Source organism: Pipra filicauda, unplaced genomic scaffold (assembly GCF_003945595.2).
Source record: "Pipra filicauda isolate LSUMZ 115617 unplaced genomic scaffold, ASM394559v2 scaffold47_size6085603_pilon, whole genome shotgun sequence".
Lineage (NCBI taxonomy): Eukaryota > Metazoa > Chordata > Aves > Passeriformes > Pipridae > Pipra > Pipra filicauda.
The window spans coordinates 4,885,411-4,908,553 of NW_024104620.1; the positions used below are offsets into that span (position 1 = coordinate 4,885,411).

At 47.2% G+C, this 23,143-nt stretch overlaps 2 protein-coding genes across 2 annotated transcripts in view; both read left to right on the forward strand.

Annotated features, from left to right (window-relative positions):
• Positions 1-12,236, forward strand: part of PRDM2 (PR/SET domain 2) — a 64,240-nt gene extending 52,004 nt beyond the window's left edge. Inside the window, exons 9-10 of the mRNA XM_027736347.2 lie at positions 7,671-7,806; positions 8,897-12,236. Of these exons, the coding sequence (XP_027592148.2) occupies positions 7,671-7,779 (109 nt within the window). The 3' untranslated portion in view covers positions 7,780-7,806; positions 8,897-12,236. The remainder of the gene's footprint in view (positions 1-7,670; positions 7,807-8,896) is intronic.
• A 6,041-nt stretch (positions 12,237-18,277) lies between these two features.
• Positions 18,278-23,143, forward strand: part of KAZN (kazrin, periplakin interacting protein) — a 199,701-nt gene continuing 194,835 nt past the window's right edge. The window contains exon 1 of the mRNA XM_027736356.2: positions 18,278-19,056. Coding sequence (XP_027592157.1) covers positions 18,936-19,056 — 121 coding nt within the window. The 5' untranslated portion in view covers positions 18,278-18,935. The remainder of the gene's footprint in view (positions 19,057-23,143) is intronic.

The following is a 23,143-nucleotide window of genomic DNA, read 5'->3' on the forward strand; positions in this document are numbered from 1 at the left end:
CTTGTCCTGTTTACAGAGAGCAACTGACACGCTGGGAGAGATCAAATGAGTGTCAGTGTAATGCAAACAGCGGTGCAGGAGGCGATGTGGAGAGGGGAGAGCTGACATGTTGTCTTTACCTTTTTATTTTCCTCTAGCCAGTTTGTTGGAAGGTGTTAAAACCAGCTTGTGGCCGGGACTGTGTGAGCTGGGCTCAGTGCTGGCTGTTCCAGGGCAGGTGATGCAGCCAGACCCTGCTGGGCCAGCTCCTGGCTCTGGGAGCTGCCCGAGGTGCTTTAGCCTGGGCTGATTCTGGTCTCTGCTCTGTCAGCAGTTTGTATTGCAAGGCTGTTATTTGAAATCCTGCTGTAGTTCCTGATGATTTTCTTGAGTCTGATGTCTAAATGTTCCATTCCAAATGCAAGTAGGAATGGCACTTGCTCCATTTGCAGTGGTTTGTGACTTCATTTCCAAAATTATTGTCCAATTCCAGCTTTTACTGGAGTCAAGTTCAGCCGAGAAGCTGAATTGCAACAACAAACCTGAGGCAGACACACAGCTCATGAATGACCTTAAAAAGAGAACTTAGAAGACTTTCCATACTAATTCTGGCTTTGATTTACCCAGTGTGAGATCTGTGTGAGTCACATGATGTTGTGCCTCTGTCCATGATGAAAAGGAGCTAAAGAACAGTTTTTGAGCAACAAGTGCATGCTAGTTTGGATCTGAGCTTGTGTGGTAAGTGAATGATGAGAGAGAGGTGAAATTCCACATCTGTTTAATTAAACTGGTGAAGAATAGCAGCTCTCTGATGGAAGAGGGGATGTGTAGGACCTTCCAATATTTTTTGAAAGAGTGGGATGGTGAGGAAAATAAATCTTATTTCGGAGCAAGATGCAAATAAAACACTAAGAAAGGCATGATATATAAAGTGTACAGTTAATGGTCCATTGTGCACACCAAGTGAGAGTGAAAAATTATTGTTATTAAGGAGGGATCTTATATGTATGAAGGAGTTACTGTCATTTCCAAAGCTTTTTTTGGGATTTTTCTTTGCAATTTAAGTAATGTCTTAGAGGTGTTTTTTGAGTGAAATGAATACCAAGGTAACACTGACTGGAGCAGAAGTTGATGCTGCTTTGTGCCCATCAGTCCCCACCCAGAGGTGTAAATGCAAGTAGATGGTTAGAGTGGGAATGGGTGTAAAGAATCCAATGTCTAGCACAGGATTCCTGACAGAACAGAGGAGCAGGAGATCCTGGAGTCCTGTTCTGCCTCTGGATCACAGTCTCCAGCCACCAACTACTCTTAATCCTCTTCCTTAGCTCAGAGGAAGCCTTGCTGCCAGAGTCCCCTCTCTGTGCTGCTGCTTCCCACTCACACTTCATTGCTTTCCATTCTCATTGTGCTGATCCTGCACCTTTACTTCTCTTAGCAAGTCTTTAGAGATGCTTTTGGTAGAGGATGCACTGGACAAAGAGCATTGAAATACTGCTTGCCTTTTTTTTTTTTTTTTCCAGATACCAAGCAGTTAAAATTGAAACTCAAAGGGAAGCTTGAGCAGGCATCAAGTTGGAGGGAGGCTTTTTCTTAAGAGATAGGTAGCTGCTTCATTTTCCTAATTTATTCAAAGCTGCAGTGGTTTGTGGAGCCCGGTGTAGCAATCAGCAGCGTGCACTTTGTTTGTGTTTGTATCGCTCTGTTTAATTTTTTAAGACTTTTATGTTTCACAAGCCAAACAGGGTCTCTGAGTCATGTTTTGGATGACAGTACTCCCAGAAACTGCCAAAGGGTTGAGAGAAACAGCTTTGATTATTCAGTGGGTGATGTTCCATGTTTCAGAAGTACAGGCTCAGCGTTCAGGCTGGGTGGTGCAAGGCACTGTGGGACAGCAGGTGAGCAGCAAAACTGAGACTTGCACCACTCAGAATGCCCTGAGCCAGTCAAAAAAGAGGAATAATCTTATATCTGGGCCTGTTCCAGCAAAGCCCTCCTTGATTCCAGCTGAGGGAGCTGGGGGGGCTCAGCCTGGAGAAAAGGAGGCTCAGGGGGGACCTTCTCACTCTCTGCAACCCCCTGACAGGAGGGGGGAGCTGGGAGGGGTCTGGCTCTGCTCCCAGGGAACGAGGGGCAGGAGGAGAAGACACAGCCTGAAGCTGTGCCAGGGGCTGCCCAGGGAGGTTTGGAGTCCCCATGGCTGGAGGTGTCCAGGGAAGGACTGGACGTGGCACTCGGTGCTCTGGGCTGGGGGACAGGCTGGGGCTGGGGCACAGGTTGGACTCCAAGACCTTGGAGGACATTTCCAACCTTACTGAGTCTGTGATTTCTTCTGCACTTCAGGCAGGGCTGCTCAGCAAAGTTAAATGCCTGTGGTAAAGTAAATGCAGGGACTTTTTCAGGGCAGGGACTGTGTTGGGAGCACAGAGGATGTGCTGCCTGCTGGGGGCCTCTGGAGGCTCATTCCTGTGTCCAGCCCGTGGGTGAACAGCACTCAGGCACATTCCAGCTGTGTGCTGGGGGAATTTATGTAGTGTGTCATTTAGGTACTGAGATTCCTGCTCAGCATTTCAGTGTGGAAGGAGGTGGAAAGCTGAGAAATAATGAATTCTTCCATCACTGAGCTGCTGTAGAGAATTTCACACTCGGACTCCGCCCTCACTGGAGTTTGAGGTTGTTTTCTCCATTCATTGTGGCAAATGCTCCCACTCGGCTGTCTTTTCAAATCTAAAGCACATTTTATTCTGTGGTTTCTTTATGTAATGGGATGTGCAGGACAGAGGGGTCATCCTAGTGCTTGCTGCCCTTCAGCAATCATTTTGAACTCCTTTGGAGTCACCATTTCTGTGTAAATGAAATCCACTGCAGTGTTCCCTGTGTGTGATCAAAGTGCTCTCATTCTGTTATGAATGTGATTCAGCACATACCAACTTTTTACCAAATTGGATTCCCTGACAGTGCAGAAGATGGTTTTGAGTACTGCTATTTTTAATCCAACATTCTTCACCTTTTGGCTCACACAATGCCCTGTGCTGCTCTAAAAGGGCAGGAAGATAAATTGCTGTCATGATACAGTTCATCTAAATTTACAGACCTAGACCAGGATTTCTTAAAGTGACTAATAATCTCTTTGAGCTCCATCTCAAGTACCTTCAAGGAGACTGATTTTCTGGAGGAGCTCTGGAGAATTCCTCCCCAGAGGAGTCCTCAGTGCCAGATTCCTTTTCAGGGGCTGCTTTAGATCACTGGTTGCTTTTGAAAATCGAGTTATATTTAAGTAATATGGTATTGATACATCAATTTTAGAGTCCCCTAGATGAGTTGTAGGCATGGTGTGAGATTCCTTCTTGCTTTTGGTTTGGTGTTCATCCCCAGAACTCCCAGTGGTCTGAAGCAGGATGTTTCTGGGAGTGGAATTAAGTCAGCAATGAAGAAACTTGAACTCTAGAGCACATGCATGAACCAAAGCAATTTTGGAGTTCTGGTGGGGGAGCAATGCTGCTTTAAAGGCATGAAGCTCTTTGAAGCACTGTGGTTGGAGGTGCTGTCAGGTGTCTTCTTGGAAGTTGAGAATGCAAAGGATCTCAATAACAGGTTTTTCCAGTTTAGATTCATGAAAGGCCTGACCATAAAATCATCATATTCATGTTATTTCCTTCAGCATTACGTGATGGAAAGATAAAATCCTGACCTGCTCCAGCTCTTTCATGAATAAACACACGTAAGTCTCCAAACATCCACACTACAGCACATTATGATCCTTTTTGCTGTCTGCTGCCTCCCTAATTTTTATACACAGGGGCAGGACTCTTCCATAGAAAAGGCAGACATCCCCCTCAACGAAATTCTATCCACAAACCTTTTTGTCTTGCTAAATATTTTGTTTCACTGAAGCAGACAAACAAAATTAAAAATCTGTTCACTGGTGGTTGATGTTTTTAATGTTTTTCCAAGCCCTTGTTTTGTGTATTTAATTTCCCATTAAGCAATATGTTAGTGCCAGAGAGATCATGCCAGTCAGGGCAGCAGCACGATGGTTTAAACCTCACTGAGAGCAGAAAGCCCAGACATGGCATTTTTCCACCCCCCAAACCCTTCCCACTTGCCTTCTGGCCCATGAATTTGCTCAGCCTAATTCTGCAAAGCCAAGAATTTAGGCTTAAACATCCACATTTCTATCTTTTTTCTTTTTCTCCTAGGCAGTCAATGATTTGTGTCAGTTTAGATATTGTTTTATTTAAGAGTAGGAAACACTTGATAGAATCTGTCCCTGCCGTGTTCATTGTTGGATATGTTGGGGGGGGGGGTGTCTGAAATTTTGGGCCACACTCACGGGGGTTTTGTAGATTAGGAGTGTAGGAGGATAAGCTCTGCCCAAAAACCCACACTATTTGAGGTTAAAGTGTGAACCTAAATGCCCTGATTTTTATCAAATACTGCCCTGACTTTGCTGGATTTCCTGGTGTGACCAGTGGCCACCTCTGCTCACTCCAGCCTTCACTCCCACAAATAACAGGGCTTGTTTTTCTCAGGCATTTCTAGAGGACTAAACCTGGCAGAATGTTAATGGCACAAGTGTGGTACAGGACAAGGTAATTAGCATGAAAAATACCAAATGTATTTTGGGAATGTCTGAGGGAAGGGGGTGTGCCAGGATTTGGCATTTTTACTGGCCTTGCAGTTCATGTGTGCTGCTCAGGGGCCTGGGAAGGGAATGAAAGTTGGAATTTGGTTGGGACAAGTACTTGAGTGTTCAGGAGACAGTTTAACCTGGTAACAGGAAAGCAGGTGGTGGGGAAACCTTTGTTCCCAGCTCTGCTCTGAGCTGCAGATTGTCTGGGCGACCTTGGCAAATCACTTTCTGTCTGACTCAGTTCTGGAACTGAAAAATGGGATTATGGCACTGACTCACACTGCAAAACACTTTGAGATCCGAGGATGGAAGACTGTAAGTGCTGGGATTTAGTGTAGTTTTATTGTAGCAGGTCTCAGTGAGTTTGGTGATTTATCTCCTTTAGTAAAGGTGTGCTCTCAGAGAGAGCTTTAGGCCCTGTCTATGTGTGAAAAAATAGCCTCATTTAACTTCTGGGTTAGCTTTAATTTATGGAGTAGCTGGTACATCTACAGAACTGTTCATCCTGATTTAAAAGTCCTTAGTTCACAGAGAAAACTTTTGCCACCTAACATTTGGTTTCTAGGCCTTTTTGTCTTGCAAGCAGAGTGTGTTTTCTGATGTTATTCCTTCTTTTTATTCAATTTTGGGGGTTTTCTTGGCCAGGCCTGTTGCCAGCAGTGGTGTTGGCAGGGCTGGGGCAGCCTGTGCTGTGCTGTTGGGCAGGGCTGTGCTCAGGGCTGGGCTGGGTTGGGGCACAGCCCTCGCCCCTTCCCGGGGGAGCCCTCACTGCCCAAGGTGGCTGAGAATCCCTTCTCTTTGCCTGGCTCCAGTTACCCCAGTGCTGAGATGGTGAAAGCAGGTGCAGAGTGACAGTGCTAAAAATAACCTTTTCAATCCCTGGCCCTAAAGCAGGGGAGGGGATTTTGGCTCCCCTCCCCCTCGGGGATGAGCTCGCCTTGCGCACCCCGAGTTGGTCTGAATTCATCCAGACATTCCTGCTTTGCTTTCAACAGGCTCCTTAAATGAGTTTTCAATCCCCTGCAGTTTAATGTGGGTACAGAGGAGGGCACTGATTCCTGATGGCTTTGGCAGAGCTGTGGTTTCAAAGCAGAATGGGAAGGCAGCAACAGGAGCTCCATAAAGAACTCAACCACTTCCTATTTAGAAATCCCTTTTTATCTTGTTCCTCTAATCCCCCAATTCCCAATAATAAGGCATGATCTATTAGCTTTAAAGCTTGATGAAATTAAGGGTATAAGATCATAGAATCCCAGAATGGTTTGGGTTTAAGCTCATTTTATCCCATCCCTTGCTATGGGCAGGGACACCTTCCACTGTCCCAGGTTGCTCCAAGCCCTGTCCAACCTGGCCTTGGACACTTCCAGAGATCCAGGGGCAGCCACAGCTTCTCTGGGCACCCTGTGCCAGGGCCTCCCCACCCTCACAGGGAGGAATTTCTTCCTTGTGTCTAATTGAGGTGTGCATTTGAAAATTCAGGGTAGATTTTCCCACATATTTTATCTCTTTGGATTTTAGGCTTTTAAAATATTTTTCTCCTTGAGGTTTCCCCCAGGATCCAGGCACTGCCTCACTGCCTGCACTAAACCCCAGACGTTATTGATTGTAGAAGAACTTTTACAAATGATAATGAATGTTTTGACAGAAAGCGTTACTGACATGGAAACATTCTTGACAGAAAGAAACTAAAATTTCCCTCTTCTAGTTATAGTAAAGAACTGGAGCCAAACAAACTGAACTTATTTTGGATATTCTGCTGTTTCCCGTGGTAACAGTCCTTATATGGGACAACAAAAATCTGGCCTTTGTTGACCTCCCCATTACCACTTTCTGGTTCTTCCACACTGAATCCTTCAGGATTGAATTCACAAAGGCTGGAGAGGGTGATTTACATAGAACAATAACAAAACTTTTAGCAGACGATTTTAACCACCGATTTTAATTTGGAAATAATTGAATTGCTCACTTTTCAAAATTTCTGTGGCTTTGGTTTTCTGTTGTAATGGAAAATTCTGCACTTCTTTATGTCTTAACTTGCAGTTACACTGTGTAAGGACAAACTAAATGACATCTCCTTTAAAGGGTTTATGTACAACTCTAAAAATATCCTCGAGAAAACCCTGGCTTTTAACTTTTTTGAGACATGTTGCTATGTAATAAAATTACATTTCAAAAGATGTTCCCTTGGAAAAACTTAAGTAGTTGGGTTTGGTTGGAATTTGGAAGAATTTGCCTAGAGAAGGAAGGTGTGTAATTACCTGTGGGGGTGCACAGGTGTGAGGGGGAGCAGACAAGTGTGTGCATGATAGGAAAAGATGCTGAATTTAGAAACAAATAGGGGATTTTTTGGAATCTTTCAGTGTAAGGAAGTTTAGCTTGGGTTTACATTTGAACTGAAATTGTGTGTTTAGAGTAGGGTAGAAACCTTCCAACTTCCTTTGCTCTGAGTCATGTTTTCAGGCTTTCTCCTTGAAATCACAGCTGACAGGGGTGTAAAATTAAAATTCTGCAGTTAAAATCTGTGATTTTCACTTTCACTTTGAGATTCTTGGGGTTAGTTTAAAACTTGAAGTGAAACAACTTCTCTGCAGTAAAGGCACTGCAGTGACCTGCACGTGTCCTTGTCACGTCAGAAGTGTTCTGCAGACCCTGACCTGGGCAAAAAGGACCAGATGTGGTGGTATTCTCATGTGAAATCATTGCTTTTCCATAAATATGTCTTTTTAAAACCTGATATGGACTGTCCTGAGAAAACAGACCGTGACTCTTCTAGTTCTTGACATAACTGGGGGTTTGTCTGTCCCAGCTGGAGGGGCTGGGATGTGGGGGGGGGAGGCTGGATGTTGCTTCCAGTTGACATTGTCTGTTCCCTGCTTAAATAAACTCATGGGGAAAGTTCAGAATTAGGCAAAAAATCCCCTCTTGACTTCAGAAGTGGCTCTTGGTGCTTCCCGTGTGGGTGGGACGTAGTTTTCTTTTCTCACAGCCGACCGAAGGCTCTGTAGGACCCTAAAGCCTGTTTCTGGTCCATGTGTGTGAGTTTTTCTGCCTCTCTGTGCAGTTACAGGCTCCGGGTGGCCTCTAGATGTCCCTCCTCCTCCTCACATAACACCAGCGCCAGGCAGTGCAGGAAATCCGGCTGCACCTCATCCCACTGCTTCAAGGAATAGAGCCCTCGGCACATCCAACCAAACCAGGTACGAACAGGGAACAGCACCGGGAGGATGCTCAGGGCTCACCTGGCCCGTGTCCCCAAACTGTTCCACGTGTCTGCGGGCAAGGAGTGCAGAGCACTTCACAGATACATTCCAAGCCTCAGAAAACCCTCAGTGTCCTTGCTCTTGCAGCTGCTCACAAGGAACAAGGTCTTCTCTAGTAATGGGTGCTCACATACTCTGGATTAAAAGGATTTTTTAGGATAGTCAGCCCTTTAGCCCCATGGAAGGTGTAAGGAGGGTTTTCTTTTGTTTCTGATCTTTTAAGACCTGAAGTGGTTCTCCTCTGGATCCTGGGGAGCTTGAAGACGGTGTGAATTTTTGTAAGAATGGGGTTTATGCCCATCATGGTATTTGTATTTGGTCCTAGTAGTGAGCCAAGTGCTTTGAGGTCTTTTAGGCTGAGTATTGACTCTGTCCAAGAAAAGAAGGACACCTGGGATGTGTGTTGTGCTTTCTGCTTTGGTGGCCTGCCCGGAGCTCAAAGAGCAGCATTACAATGCAAATTGCAGTGCTGTGATAACATGCAAAACCATCAGTTGGGTTGTGAGATAAACTGTGTAATGAAGCTCTGCGGGTTTGGGCAAATTAATGTGTATTGGTGAGGCTGAATCGATTTACTGTTGGTTTTAACAAGGCACCGTTTTCTGCTCCTTCATTTCCCCACCATTAACATGCAGATAATGATCTCCTTTATACTGATGTAACAGCTAAGGAACACGATACTTAACACGTGTAAAGCTAAAGGTGAGAATGAGTACCAGCAAAATCAAGATGCTGCAGCCTGAAATTTATTCTTTCTTAAATATGTTACAAAAAAAATAACCTTTTGGGGGGAAAGTTAGTAAAATGCTGAAGTTTACTACCTCCTGAATAGTGGGAGTGGTGGTTAATGAGATGTTAACACCCCTAATTGGCACAGTTGTGGGAGAATTAAATCCTGGGCATCTCTTCCCTGCTCAGCACTCACTGAATGACTTGTCCTGCTTCAGCTCCGTGTGATGGGACAGGTACTGTGACTACTCATCTTAAAGCTATCTCTGATTAAATGCAACTCTCTGTGTATTTTCAGGAACTTCTGACTGGAACAGGTGAGATGAAGGAATCCTCCAGCATTGTCCTCTCCTGCTTTTCCTCGGGTGAGGTGGGACCGGTTCCTCAGCAGACAACAGGGACAGTGGTTTCTTCTGCTGGAAGCACTCCTGTCATCTCATCCTTCCTTCCAAAGGAGAGAGCACAGAGCAGATCCTGCCTTTTCTGGAGAGTGGTGAACTGTGGGTGCTGGGAGAGGGGGATCTCGGGGTGCCCTGGCACCAGGAGCCCACAGCCCCACAGCCAGTGCAGCAGCCTGGGGGAATGGTCAGGCATTTGCAGGCAAAGTCCTTGTGTTCAGAGGGTGGATGGGTCTGGGTGAATCTCCTTTTTCTGGGAGGGCACAGAGGGGTTTAACATACTATGCAATTAAATTCTGAAAAGACTGTTACACCGTTTTAGTTTCTACTTTGCATCCTAACGGGTAAAGAACAGGGCATCCCACAAAAAAACCACTGAAGGGAGTGGGGAGTTTTGCTGAGGTTTCCACGGGTGAAGTCTGTGGATACTCCATTGGCTTTAATGGGTGTGTTGCTGTTGGTTTTGAAGTGCATCAGGACCCATGTTTTTTGGGAAGGCCACCTGTTCTATGATCTCAGTGAATGCACTGACAGCCCAGGTTCATAAAGGGACAAGCATCCATTTCTCAAAAGCTGCCATTACTTTTGTTGCCAGACTGGTGGTTTTGCTCGAGTCAGGATTTATTTATTTAGTGAGAGTAACAAACACAGGTGTTGCTGTGCAGTGTCAGGCAACCTTGCCTTGAAGTACAACACTTGTGCTTAATGACATCCCTTGTCCTTAAATAGGAGGCTTGTGTTTGTTGGGACTCTACAAATGCACGTTGAGTTTCACTGATCCTGTCCAGAGGGAATCCACGAAGGCAGCTGGCAGCCAGTAAAGAGAAATTCCACAAACAGAGGGATCAGCTGGTGAAGTGCAGTGCAGAAAGTCTGTTACCTGTTTCTTGCCCCCAAATGGTGACAATCACACCCAGGTGCTTCATCTCACAGGGGTGTCTCTGCCCATTTCACCTCCCAGCCAAGACACATTTTTCCAGGATCCCTGCCCATGTAATATCCAGGTTTGGACTAAGGAGGCCAAGAGGGTTGACTGCCCTATTTCCCTCTTGTTTCAGCCAGTTTATTCCCATCTTTGTCTTTGCACTCCACACAGATAAGCACAGATCTGTGTATGCACATGTTAGTTAAAAAAAAACAAACAAGTGCCCAATTGATTCTCCTTCCCACCACCCTGGAAGAGTCAAAAAAAGGCTCAATTTTATATGGATGTTCATATATATATATGACAGATATTAATATATATGTATGAAATTGCTGAGAACAGTTACTTTTGTATAGTTTTGATGAAAATCAAATTGTTCAAAGTGAACACAAAAGCTTTAAAGAAGAAACACTGGGTTTGTTCACCGTAAAAACGTTTCAGGTATGTGTTGAGTTGGAAAGAAAAGGTCTTCAGGACCTTGTATTATCTCACTACAGATTTTTTGGATAACCCAACCCCTCTTGGAGGCTTTCTAAGTGCAGTTGTGGTTTGGGGGAAGGCTGAGATGCTGAGAACTAGTTGAGCCATAAAAAACTTCATCCCCTTCCACGCTGGAAGTGATGCTTCCAGTCCAAGACTGTGAGACCACTGGGATGCTCGTGCCATTGCTGGCTGCTCTGTCCCATTCCTGGAGTGGAGAGTCTCTAGGATTTGTTCCCTTTGGAGGTTTTTGCTAGCCATAAGTTCCTCCTGAAATCTGTGATTTAGTAATTCCAAACGAAGGCTGGAATTTTTCACAGCAGCCTCGGAACACTGAGATTCTCATTATTCATTTTGAGCAGTTGGAAGGGAGTATCCAAACCTGCTAGGCAGCTTGGTAAATATTGGTCAAATAGCACAAGAAATTAAGTTTCCTGGCCTTATGTGTGTCTCCCAGAAGTTGGTGTGCACAGACAGCTCTCTGAGCAGTTTGCCTCACTTCAGTTTTGCTCATCATCTTTTTATTTTCTCTCCACACTTTCTCTCATCATGTGACATTAGTATGGTAAACCCTGTTCCTTCAAACAGGAGTTCTCTTCCTGTGTGCCTGGGCAGCATCCAGATCACTTGGAAAATGAATATACAGTGCTAATAAACCCAGCTCCAATATACTCTGACTTGAAGAGCAGTTGGGGATTGATGGATTGATGGGGATTGATGGGGATTGATTTTTCCCAGTGCAGACTTGTCAAAGACCACACTTAGTGTATAAATTTTCACTGGTCACTTGAGGATTGTTGCTGAGGAAGAGTTTTCTTGCCATGCAGCCCAAACCCTGCTTTAAACAGCCCCTTCTCCTCAGACCCCCTCAACTTCCAGGCAGTTAAATTAAGTAGGGAATTCTGGCATGGATGCTGCGAGTTCAGTGCCTTCAAGGCATACCAGTGAGGTTACCAGGGGCCACTTCTGTGCAATTTATTTTTGCTGCTTTTTTTAGAGTGGTATTAACTGTAATAACTGACAAACTCAAGGAGGGAAGTGTGTACATTGTTGTGATATAGGAACAGTTTTTTTCCCAGAGGAATTCTGGTCTATCACACGAGCCTGTAAATATGTATTTACAATTTTAAAAGCACGTCTTTATGTCCCTGGTTGTAAATGCTCCGTTTTTAAATGTTTTTATAACATGTGTGACTCAACCAAGAGACCACAGCACACAGATTTATATTGTTCTGTTCTGTTTGAAGGGTCCATTACAGTCTGAGCTGTGGCAGAAAAATATCCACCAAGAAACAACCCAGGGTTGCACCAGATTTTATCATTTTTCCTCAAATAACAAACACAGGTTTCTTTTGGGAGGGTGAGGGAGTTGATTTTTCTTGCAGAAAAAAAGGAATCAGTTCAAAATGGTGTCGTTTCTCTGGACCAATGAGGATATTTCATTCACAGTGAATTCAGGAAAATATGCCATTTTTTTTCCCCAAGGTAGAATTTCACAGTTTTGCAGCAAATTTTTAACCTCCCCCGTGCCTGCTGATGAAACGTGGAATTTTGCCCTTGTCTAAAATCACAAGTTCTTGTGAAAATCCGAGGAGAGGGTGGGGTAAAAGCTCAGGTTTTGCATGTAGGAATTTGCAAGGATGACACTGGCAGCTCTGCAGTGCTCTCATGACAGTGCTGACACTGATAAGTTTATTAAAAATAAACTGTGTGGAGATGTGGTAGGACCCGGTCGGTGTTTGGGTTCTGAACGTTGCTCTGAAAGACTGAAAGCTCTGTTGTCTGTCTGCCGTGTAAGGAAAAAGAACAACAATAAATTAACGTGGCAAACTGCATCGTGGGAGTATTTATTGTTATTTCAGCCCAGGAGGTCTTAAAAATAGAGCTGGAGTGTGTTCTAGGCTGAAACACTGGGTTTGGGGGCTCTGTGGTGGGTGGCAGGAGAGGAGGAAGGAGGTGGGGATGTCACCATGGTCTGTCAGGCTCCATCCATGCAAACTGTGATTCCTGAGCTCTCCTGGCAGCTCCACACTCCAGGTCTCACACCTGGGTGAGCATCACACGAGTCCTGGGTAGTTTGGACTCTCCATTTGGAGCCAAACCTCTTGTGGAGCCGTTGCAACACTGTGGGAGCAACACAACCCCCCGAATGTCAGGGGTTGCTCTCACCCGTTGGAAGGTAAATGTTTGGGCAGGGCTTGAAGTGGGAGGGTTGTTTTCCTTCCTAGAAATAGTCCCTGTTTCATACATCATGTTCAAAGCAGCACATGGAGGAATTTTATGCCTTCTCCAGGGATGTGGGATTTGTCACTTCTCATAGAATCACAGAATGGTTTGGGTTGGAAAAACCTTAAAGCTCATTTTATCCCACCCCTTGCTATGGGCAGGACACCTTCCACTGTCCCAGGTTGCTCCAAGCCCTGTCCAACCTGGCCTTGGACACTTCCAGGGATCCAGGGGCAGCCACAGCTTCTCTGGGCAACCTGTGCCAGGGCCTCCCCACCCTCATTGTAAAAAACTTTAAACTTACTCTAAATGGACTCTCCTTCAGTTTAAAACCCTGTAAGGGAATCCCTGGGGGTGATGGGCAGCCATCATCACAAGTGCATAAATCCAGCCACATTCCTTAAAACCAACAGCAGACAGAACAAACAGGTTTGGAACAGCTGAATTATGGGCATTAAGATTGATCTCACATAGGCTAAAAATGGCTCTTTTGCCCCAGAAAAGCTGAAGGTTCCTTAGGCATTACAAATCTGACCTGTGAGTGAGAAAACACTGTTGTCATTGTCACACCTCAGTGCCTGCAGCAGCTTAACAGGCTCCTCTTGCAGTGTCACAGCCTGTTTGGCTTCACTGCCATCCAGCTCCAGGTGAGTTCTGAGGGCTGGGATTGTGCTGAACTGTCACTGTCCCTGCCTGAGAACCCTCTGAAATATTCTTTAAATAGCTCCGGGCCTTCATTCATCTGTCTGCGCTGTCACATGAAGCAGCACTAATTACTCCTTTTTATCAGAGCTGTGGCTTTTTTGGGACAGGACTGTGTTCAAAAGCAGGTGAGGAGGAGCACTCTCTCATGATGAAGCCACTGCCTTGGTGCTGTTCAGCTCTGTGTGCCACTGCTGGCAGCTGCCAGGAGGCAGAAGGGTGCAGACAACACGACTGCTGGTGGCAGGATCCCCTCCCAAAACCCCAGTTAGGAAACCCAGTGGGCTGTTTCGGTCTTTGATGCCAGTGCTAATTGTAAATACTCTTTCAGGGCCGTAGGACATACAGAGGATTGTTTATGCTCAGGAGAAAACTGGACCCGGAGGGCATGAGCACATCACACCTGAGCTCCCCCGCGAGACACAGCCGGGGAGAAAATAGCACCAGAGCTGCTGAGCAACATTTCCCTGGGTTCTGTTCCCATTTCCCTGGGAGCAGTGGAGCCTTTGAGCCTTTCCCTGGGGGTGTCTGGCTCACATCGAACCAAGGTCAGTGCTCAGAGGCTGCGGGTCCCCTCGGGGCGGTGACCCCGCGGATGCTCCCCCCGAGGGCTGGCCCGGGCAGTGCTGAGCCTCCTCAGCAGGGCAGGGATGAGCTCCCTGGGGAGGTGACAGCACAGCACAGCACAGCACAGCACCCTGGGGCCCAGGGACCTGAACAATCCTGCCTCATTCCCGGGGAGGCAGAGCAGGGGCCACCCGGGGCTCCGGGGCAGGGGGAGCTCAGCCCGTGCCGGGCTTGGTTTGTGACTCCCTTTGCAGCTGCCTTGGAAGAAGGGAAGGCAGGTGTTAGAGATTAGACAGCTCTGGAAATATTTCATATATCTCCAGATATGAAGAACTAATGCAAATAGCTCCCACCCCCCCTTTTTGTACTGCTCTGCTAAGTTTTGGGTCACCTTGCCTCCAGCAGCTTGGTTTCCTTTCTGTTCATTTTTTTTGCCCTTGCTGTGCCAGTGTCTGTGGCTGCACAGGGAGCTGTGAGAGGGTGTTAACTCCAGGCTCATCTCCTCCTCACCTAAAGTCAACTTCTCTGGGCCTCTACACCCCTCCAGCTGAAGCCCTGGGCTTCAGACTTCTGTGGGGACCAACATTACACCAGAAAATGTGGACTATAAAACATGGTGTTTATTATTAAACTCCCATCCTGTCATCTGCACAATATGTTTCTTTTATATATTGAATTTTCCTACAGCTGGAGTTTTTAACTGACAGACTCCCTGAATTTCATTCGTGGGTTCCTCTGTCATGTGCAGTGATTCAGGCTTACCTGGGGTGCACTGATTCAGGGATGCTCTTCATTTAACTTTGAGAAGTGAAATATCCAGATTATTTCCTGTAGTACTGTCTGTATCTGAGTTCAGCTTGTATTTGTGCCCAGCACTGAGTGATTAGAGTCCTTTCAGAGTTGGTATTTCTGTTCTACAAGGATATTTATACATTAATTAAGCCATACTTCAGCCTTACTTTTGATAAACCACCCAAAATATCCTCTAAGTCCTTTGGAGTAGGATTTTTTTCTCTCTGCACAACTTAGGTCATTTTCTTCTGTGCCTTTCAGACTTTTTTTTCAGGAAGAATAAAACTCAACCAAACAAAACTCTCTTTCAGCCAAGAGCTGATGGAGACGTAATCTGAAAGAAGGCAGAAATATGTTTAATTGCTGCCTGTGATGCCAAACCTTAAGTGCATTGCTTCAAAGGGAGGCCTGCAAAACTCCATTTGCCTTGCACGGCCCAGGCAGCAGAAGGGCAGGAGCATTCCAGAGCTGATCTCAGTGGTGTTGTCTGCTGGGGAATAATCCCATCCATACACCCCCATGGATCCAGCCTGTGGTTCTGCCAGCCCTCCCTGAGACAGTGCTGTGCTGGAAGCAAATGCAAAAATCCTTATCTGCTGGTTTTTTTTCCCCAGAGTCTCTGCCTTGTACCAGTGAAACTCTGACTTCTGACACACAACAAATGAGTTCTCCCTGGTTACCATTGGGAGCTGCTGACATCTCATTAGGGACAATATCTGAGTGTTCTTTCCTCAGCCCTTCCCCATTCCTGAGTCTTTTGCTACCAAGAACATTGTTGTGAATAACCCCATTTCTTACCCAGGGTATTTCTGGAGCAGTGAAGCCCCACTATAATGAACTGCCTGTTCTGTTGATGTAATGAGTTGAGCCGAGTTTCTTCTCTCCCTTTCAGACATTTTCCTGTGGCATATTGTTGTCTGTTCAGTGGGATAATTGGATATGGAAGAGAAGCAGATCTCCACTGAGCTGGTGTTTTCCAAGGCTCTTCTGTCCCGATGTGAACTGCTCCTGTGCTGCTGCCAGCGTGGGCTGGGGGTGCCCAGAGCCCCTCCTTTTCCATTTTGGAAAAATTAGCTTTGGAAATGGCAATTTGGAAAAATGATCAGGTTATCTGTTCTATGAGTAGTTGTTTTCTGTGCAGGGTGCAGCTGATGGAGCTCACCATGGAACCTGCAGGCCGTGGGGGACCTTAAGGAACCTTGCACGTGTTCAATAAACCTCAGCTTGTTGTGGTAAACAGAGAAGCCCAGAGGAGGAAATGTGGCACTGGATCCTGGGTGGGACTGGGCACAGCAACACAGGTGCCAGCTTGTGAGTAAAATCCAGCTGAGCTGCAGTGAAGTATGTGGAAAATATCACTTCTGTACCTCACAGAGGGTCATTTCTTAGGAGCAAAATATTCCGAGCTGAACCGGAGCATCCCTTGTCCTGTGCCCAGAGTAAAGGGAAGGCCTCGGGGTGTCTGCACTGCTGATCTTCTCCCAGTGCCACTGGGAGAGAAGGCAGTGGATGCTGAGCAGGTGCAGCCCCCAGAGCAGCCCAAACAGAAGGGCTTGTTTTCAGGCTCTCTGGTTTTCAGGGCCGTGGGCTGAGCTGATCCAGTGCCAGTAGCCTGTGCACAGGGCGTGAAGTGAAGCCAGTTGTGTTGTGTAACCACTGCCCCACATAGAGCACAGACCCTGAGGGCAGCAGAGGTGGTGGCAGCACTGCTGCTCCCCTGGACAATCCTCTGGAAATCAAACAGCAAACAGGCTTGAACATTTCCTCACTTTATTCCCTCTCTGGGAAGTTCTCTTATCCCCAGGGTGCCCATCCCTCCTCCAGTGACAGGGTCCCAAGTGCCTGCAGAATAAAGGTTTTATAAGATTATTGAGTTGTTTTGCTTTTTGAGAACCTCCAATGTGTTCTCCTAATGCACATTAGAACTGGGGAGAAGGAAAATATATCTGAGTTGGTCTGCAACGCTAAAACTGCTGAAGTCCTGAAGTTGGAAAAGTTTTGCTAAGAAAAAAGGGAAAAGGGACTTTCAAGTAATCTCTTGCATAATTACCCCCCCTTTTTTTTTTTTTTTTTTTAGTTATGCTTTAATATTTCAGAGCTGGATGCAGCTCTGGTGGATTTTGCAGACAAGTTGCCAGATAGCTCTGGGAGGATTTCCTGGGACATGGTGAGAGAGAATAACAGGCAAAGAGTTGGGAAGGAAAAAACCAGCCCCAGGAATGAATATCTGAATGTTGAAGACATGTGGACCAAATGGCCCAATTTTTGCTTTCCTCCGTATGAAGAACCAGAAGGTCAAGTTGAATCTCTTCGTTCTTGTGAGGACAGAAATTGTTCCTTGTGTCTTCAGCAAAATAAACCTGCAAAGTAGTCTCTGGGTTGTTTGTTTGGACTCTGCCCTAGCAAATCTGAGCCTAAAACCATTTAAATCATAGAATAGTTTGGGTTAGAAGGGACTTTTAAAGGGCATCGAGTCCAACCCCCTGCCATGAGCAGGGACATCTTCAGCTTGATTAGATTGCTCAGAGCCCTGTCCAGCCTGACCTTGGATGTTTACAGGGATGGAGCAGCCACAGCTTCTCTGGGCAACTGCACCAGAGCCTCCCCACCCTCGTTGTAAAATAGTCCTTCCTTAAACTCTGTAATACCTGGGGATAGATACAATAAAATGACCGAGCTGGGATTTTCTGGGCAGCGCCCCAGCCCCGGGAGCTGTGCTGCGGCACAGACCGGGAGACGTGACTCCAATTCCCGCTGCTCAGAATTCCCCAGGTGTCCCTGGGCAGTGAATCCTCCTCTCTGTGCCTCCTTTGGCTGCAGGGGGGCTGAGATCCCCGCTCTGCCTCCTTTGGCTGCAGGGGGGCTGAGATCCCCGCTCTGCCCCCCCGGCACTGGGGGTACCCGCAGGTGCCTCTCATCCTCTGCCCCGGCCTTTCTGCTGCTCTAATCCGACCGTCTCTAATTTCCACCCGGGGCACGCTGTGTTTTCCTGGCCGTGAGGTAACAACCTTCATTCCCAGCAGACTTCCCAAAGAAAGCTCCGATGACTCACGGAGGACAAATTTACGCGGAGCTCCCGGAGCGAGCATCCCTTGCGTTGGCAGAGGGAGTTTTTAAAGTGAGGATGAATCAGCGGTGTCAGACTTTGCTGGGAGTTGACTCTTGGTCCCTCTTCCCTGCAAACAACCCTGGAATTTTTTTTTTTACACTGAAGGAATTCCAGCCAGGCGTCCCTGCGGGATGCAGAGCCGTGGGCTCCGCGGTCGGGTTTGGGTACCAGCCCTGGCGTCTTTCCCCCTTTCCCTTGAGCATCCCGGCGGGCAGGTGGGCGGGAGAGGGTTAAGGCAGCCGGGAGAGGGTTAAGGCAGCCGGGAGAGGGCTAAGGCAGGCGATTCGCTGTTCCCTGCCTGAGTTAGCACTTCCAAGCGCCTCCAGGAGCGCTCCGGGAGCAGCCGCTGCATCCGGGCAGAGGGAGGAGGGACAGGCAGCCACTGCAGCAGGGCAGAGGATGTTACTTAACGTGGCTCCAGTCTCCTCCCCCTCGCCGGCTGGGCTGGGGGAAGGGGGGAGAGGGCTGTAGGGAAGGGATAAGCGGCGGGGGGGGTGATGCCGGGAGCTGCCGGAGCCCCCCGAGCGGAGCCCGCCCGCCGCAGCCCCGGGGCCGCCGGTCCCAGAGGGGGCTGCGTCCCCTGGAAGCCTCCTGTGACCTCCTGAGGTGAAGCTCGGGCTCAAAGCCCCGGGGAGAGGCGGAGAAGGATCTCTGCGGTGCTCCAGCATCCCCGGGGCCCTGGCAGCGGGAGGGCTGGAAGAACGGAGGCTCCCGGCTCCTGCATCCCGCCGTGGGAAAACTCCCGCGTTCCCGCAGGGGATGTGCCCGGGCTCACGGACAAGCTGCTGCTGGGTTTAGACACCTCGGGAGGAGAAGAACCTCATGACTTTGCTCAAACCATGGCAGAAACCCCCGAGGGGGCCAATCCTCAGTGCCTGGTGCTGATTTGTGCCTGAAGCCACCAGACCTGCCCAGGACAAATAAGAACCACCTGGGAGACGCACAGACACTTAATTTTCCTCAGTGAAAATACTGATGACACTCAGCTGAAAACGTGTGCTGATCCTGCCCCTTGAAAAGAGGGAAAGGAGCATCCTGGGAGTTTTGGGAGAGGCATCGTTGCTCCCTGAGGGTCTCCTCCTGCCCGCTGAGGATCTGTGGGGCACAGGAGCTTCTCAGAGCTGCTGGGCTCTGCTCCATGACTAACACAGAGGACGCTGAGAGAACTATGGACTCTCCTCCGGTGACCTCCAGCCCTGCACCAGGGCCTGTTACCTTCTCACAAGTTTTTGGGCAGCAGTGCCAGCTCATGGAAGCAGGTAAGAGAGGAATATGTACAGCTACCACCTTATAGCCCATCCCACCTCCTGGTTTGCAGTGTCCTTACTGTCCTTTCCCTGTCCTGTTTCCCAAGTTCTTCCCTAAAACCCGGTGTTTTCCAAAGGGAAAACTGGACCCCTGTTGCACTTGCACACCTGCCTCAGCTTCCCATGAGATCACTCCAAAGCTTTGTGCCCAAATAGTCACAAATACGAGCAAGGGTTGGGATGACTGTGTGGTTTTTGGTTAATGTGGACTGGAACAAGCTGCTCTTTCCCTGACAGTGGAAGCTGCTGTTGTGTTTTTGTGTGAACACAACACGTGTGGTGATTTTGCCATTTCAAAATCAGGGCACTCCAAGTGGAGGTTGGTTTGCTGGTTTGGAGGGTGATGCTGCAGCACAGAGCACCTCCAGGGGTGTGGGTCTCTGCTTTGGTGGTCAGGGCTATGAAGGACAAAGTGTTTGTTGTTTTCCATTGCTTTCCCTGGTTGTCTGTGTTATTGTAGCACCTGGCAGCTCTGATCCTTCCCCCAGTTGTTTTCATACATTTTTGAGTCTCTACAGATAGGCCTGGTTCTCTCTTCTCTGTGCCTTCTGGCTGTTAAGCAGGTGGTGTGTAACATGACTAATCCCAAATTTTCCATGTTTACCTCTTGTTTTCATTAATTGTTCTCACATTGGTGGCTCCTGGTGCTCTGAAGTACCAGTCCATGAAATGCCCCAGAGCTTTGTGCTTTCACCCTACTTCATACCTGAGTTCCCAAGTCTAATACATTGGATAAGGGATTTTACAAGACTTGTTCTCCTTTTCCTCTCCCTGCTGACAGGCAGCTCTGAGGATGGATGTGTTTGTTTACTTGCTGTGGAGAAAGCCTGGCTTTCTGCAATGATGCCATAACAACACTTGCTATGAATTTTTAGAGCTTAGAGATTGTGTTTTAGGCTTGTTTTACCCAGACCTACTGGTACTTTAATACTGTTTGTGCTGGTGCAGATACCTTAGCACAAATATCCTCCAAAATGTCCCATCCTCTTTTTCCTCTCTTCTCTCTTTTCTCCCCAGCCAAGCCTGCAACAAATGATGTTTGGATTGCATGTTTCTATTTCTGTGGTGAAATTCAAAACATCGTGTTATCAGGGTTTCCTGCAGATCTTTTTGCAACTTCTGCTGTGCCTCTTGCAGTACTTTCACAGGCTGAGCTGGGTGACTGTTAGCTGACAGCTAAGCAGTTAATCAAGCCTAAGTTCATGCAGCTGCCTCCAAGGTAATGTCAGGCAGATCTCCAAGAGTGTTTAGTATTAAACTTTCCTATTCCACGTCCTGGGATCAGTCCTAAGGCCGTGGATCCGTTGTGTTGGATGTTACCTGAAGAGGAGATGTTTGAGAAAGCCCCAGTCCTGGGTGAGCAGTTTGTTTCCCAAATTAATGAGACCAACCAGGTGGAAAAAAAACACAGGTGGTAATTTTAATTTGGTTTGCTTTTGCATGTCCCTTCTTAGAGGAAAATGCCAGAGAGGAAACCTGTGACTCCAGGGCTTTTGAATCCCACTGCAGTACCCAAGCAGAAGGTTTTCTTCCTTCTGGTGGATTGTATTAGTAGGATTTTCTAGGTGTTCTCTCAGGTACAAGGTGTGTACAATGTAAGGATGCCTGCCATGGATGCCACTGATATCTCAAGTGATTTAAGCAGATTATATGTGTTTTCTATCCTCATGGCAATGGTAATTTATACTCAGCACCCCTGAAAGCAGAGCTTCAGCTGATATATTTGTGGCTCTGTCTGTGGTCATAGGCCCTGGAGGTGTGGGCAGGAAGGATGCCCTGAGGAAACAGGAATGGATTCATGTCTGGGACACCAAACTCTGGTTATTTAGTTGTGTCCTGTGTCACTGGACAAATGACATTTGGGGTAGAGCCATAAAAGGGCTTCATGTTGTGTAGGGCTGTGCAAATTTAAACCATAAAAGCAGATCTTGCCCCTGTGATTCTCTCCAGTGACAATCCCTGAGGAGCTGTGAGGAGTCAGTTCTGACCCAAACAGCCCAAATCTCACAGGAAACACTTGCAGACCCCCCAGTGCCACATCACTGGCATTGGTGACATTTGGGCTTCTTAATAACCCTGTGATGTGCTTGAATGATAAAGGTCTTGGCCTTAATTAAATGTCAGATGATGTGCCTGGAGAATTGCTGAGCTCCAGATAGATCACAGGCTCGACAGCACCTCTGATGCCCCACCTGGAACGAGCTCATGGGTTTTGTTGCTTCTGCCATTGGTATAAGGACTCTTCTCCAAACCCCTGTGAGAAGAGCTGGGCTCTGCTGGCAAAACATGCCTGGGGGGGTTGTGGCATGATCTGTTCTCCATGGAGAAGAGCAGAGGGTGTGTGACACCCCCTTGCAAACGTCTCCCTTTCTCCCAGTGCTGCTCTTCAGTAACTTGCTCTGCAAACCAAAAGCTGAATGTTGGAAAGTTAACCTCCCTCCTCCCAACTGCACCTCGTCCCCATCCATGGAAACTTGGGAAGTTCTTCTGTGCAGCTGATTCTGCACAATTGGCTGATTATTCCAGCACAGCCTGTGGAGATTTGCACAATCACAGTCTGAGTCTGATGATGGTGTTATCACCTGGCAGCCCTGCCCCAGAGCTGCTTTGCCCTTTGCACAAGTACTTGCTCTTTGTTTACCCTCTGGAGCACTGTTTGCTGGCACAGCACATGGGATGCTCCTTGGAAAGTTAAATTTCTGTCTTCCCATCCTGTTATTCTGCCCCTTATCTCACCAATTTACTGCACCTCAATAACTCTGTGTGCTGGGATGTGTTCCCTCTGGTTACCTGGGTGTTTATTTGCCATGAGCACAGGGAATAGTGCTCCCTGCTCTGGGAAGTCACTGACAAAATTCCAGCTTCCCAAGGCAGTAAATCCTTGCTGTTGCAGGCATTAAATATGAAAGATCTGTCATTGTCACCTGGGGACATGGCCACATTTAGAGGGAGTTTGATTTCCAAAGAGGGGCTGTAATTCCTGCCTGGGGTGGCTCAGGGAATAAGGTTTCTGTTTTGTTGGCAAACCATGTAGGTTGGTTGGGGTTTTGCCTTGTCCAGCCTGACTACAGGGCTGGTGATTTCCAAAAGCAGTAATTGGGAATTAGGCTGGATTCATAGCCCTGTCCTAAATCTTCCTGATCCCGGGAGAAATTCCCCTTGGCCAGGCAATGCTGGAGGATCTTTCCTGCTTGAAGCACAAATTTGAATCTGGCACAGGTACATGGTATAAATTTTACCAGTACCAAAATGAAAGGCCCTAATTTTTAATTGTAGAAGAGAAAGAAAAAGGTCTGAAAGATTTATGATTGGCATGACCAAACTTAAAAATGAGGGTGACTGAGAATTTGAAGGGTATTTCCCCTCTGTTCTCCCATGAAATATTGAATATGTGAAATGAGCTCTGATCTCAAGGAGAGCTGAGGGCTTTCTGGAAGAATTAGGCTTAGCAGAGAAACCATTTATTTTATACATGGGCAGATTCCAAGCAATTTGTTTGGTATAATGCAGTTTTCTGGATTCACCATCATGCATTATTCTCTGACTCACTGCTCCATTAGATTAATTGTCATTTTCCATCAATTCCTTGGCTCACAGACGCTGCTGATTTTTTTTTTAGGCTCCCAATATTTTTTCTTTATGTCTTGCCAGTTAATTTTCCTTTGGTTATGAAATAAGGACCTTGATTGAAGATGTGGCCAGAACAAGCAAGAAAGCAATTTGAAAATCATCCAGACTCTGGGATTCTGCAGTGAATCTTTTCCATATTATCTTTCCATTACATATCCATCATCCAGCACTTGCAGGCTGTGTCCCACCCTGGTGGCTGCTCCCCAGGTGGATGTGAGTTTGGTTTGAGTTTAGCAGTGCCACCAGGCACTGAGGGAGATGTCACAGAGTCCCAGAATGGTTTGGGTTGGAAGAGACCTTAAATCTCATTCAGTTCCTCTCCCTGCCATGGGCAGGGACACTTCCACTAGCCCAGGCTGCTCCAAGCCCTGTCCAACCTGGCCTTGAACACTTCCAGGGATGGTTCCCA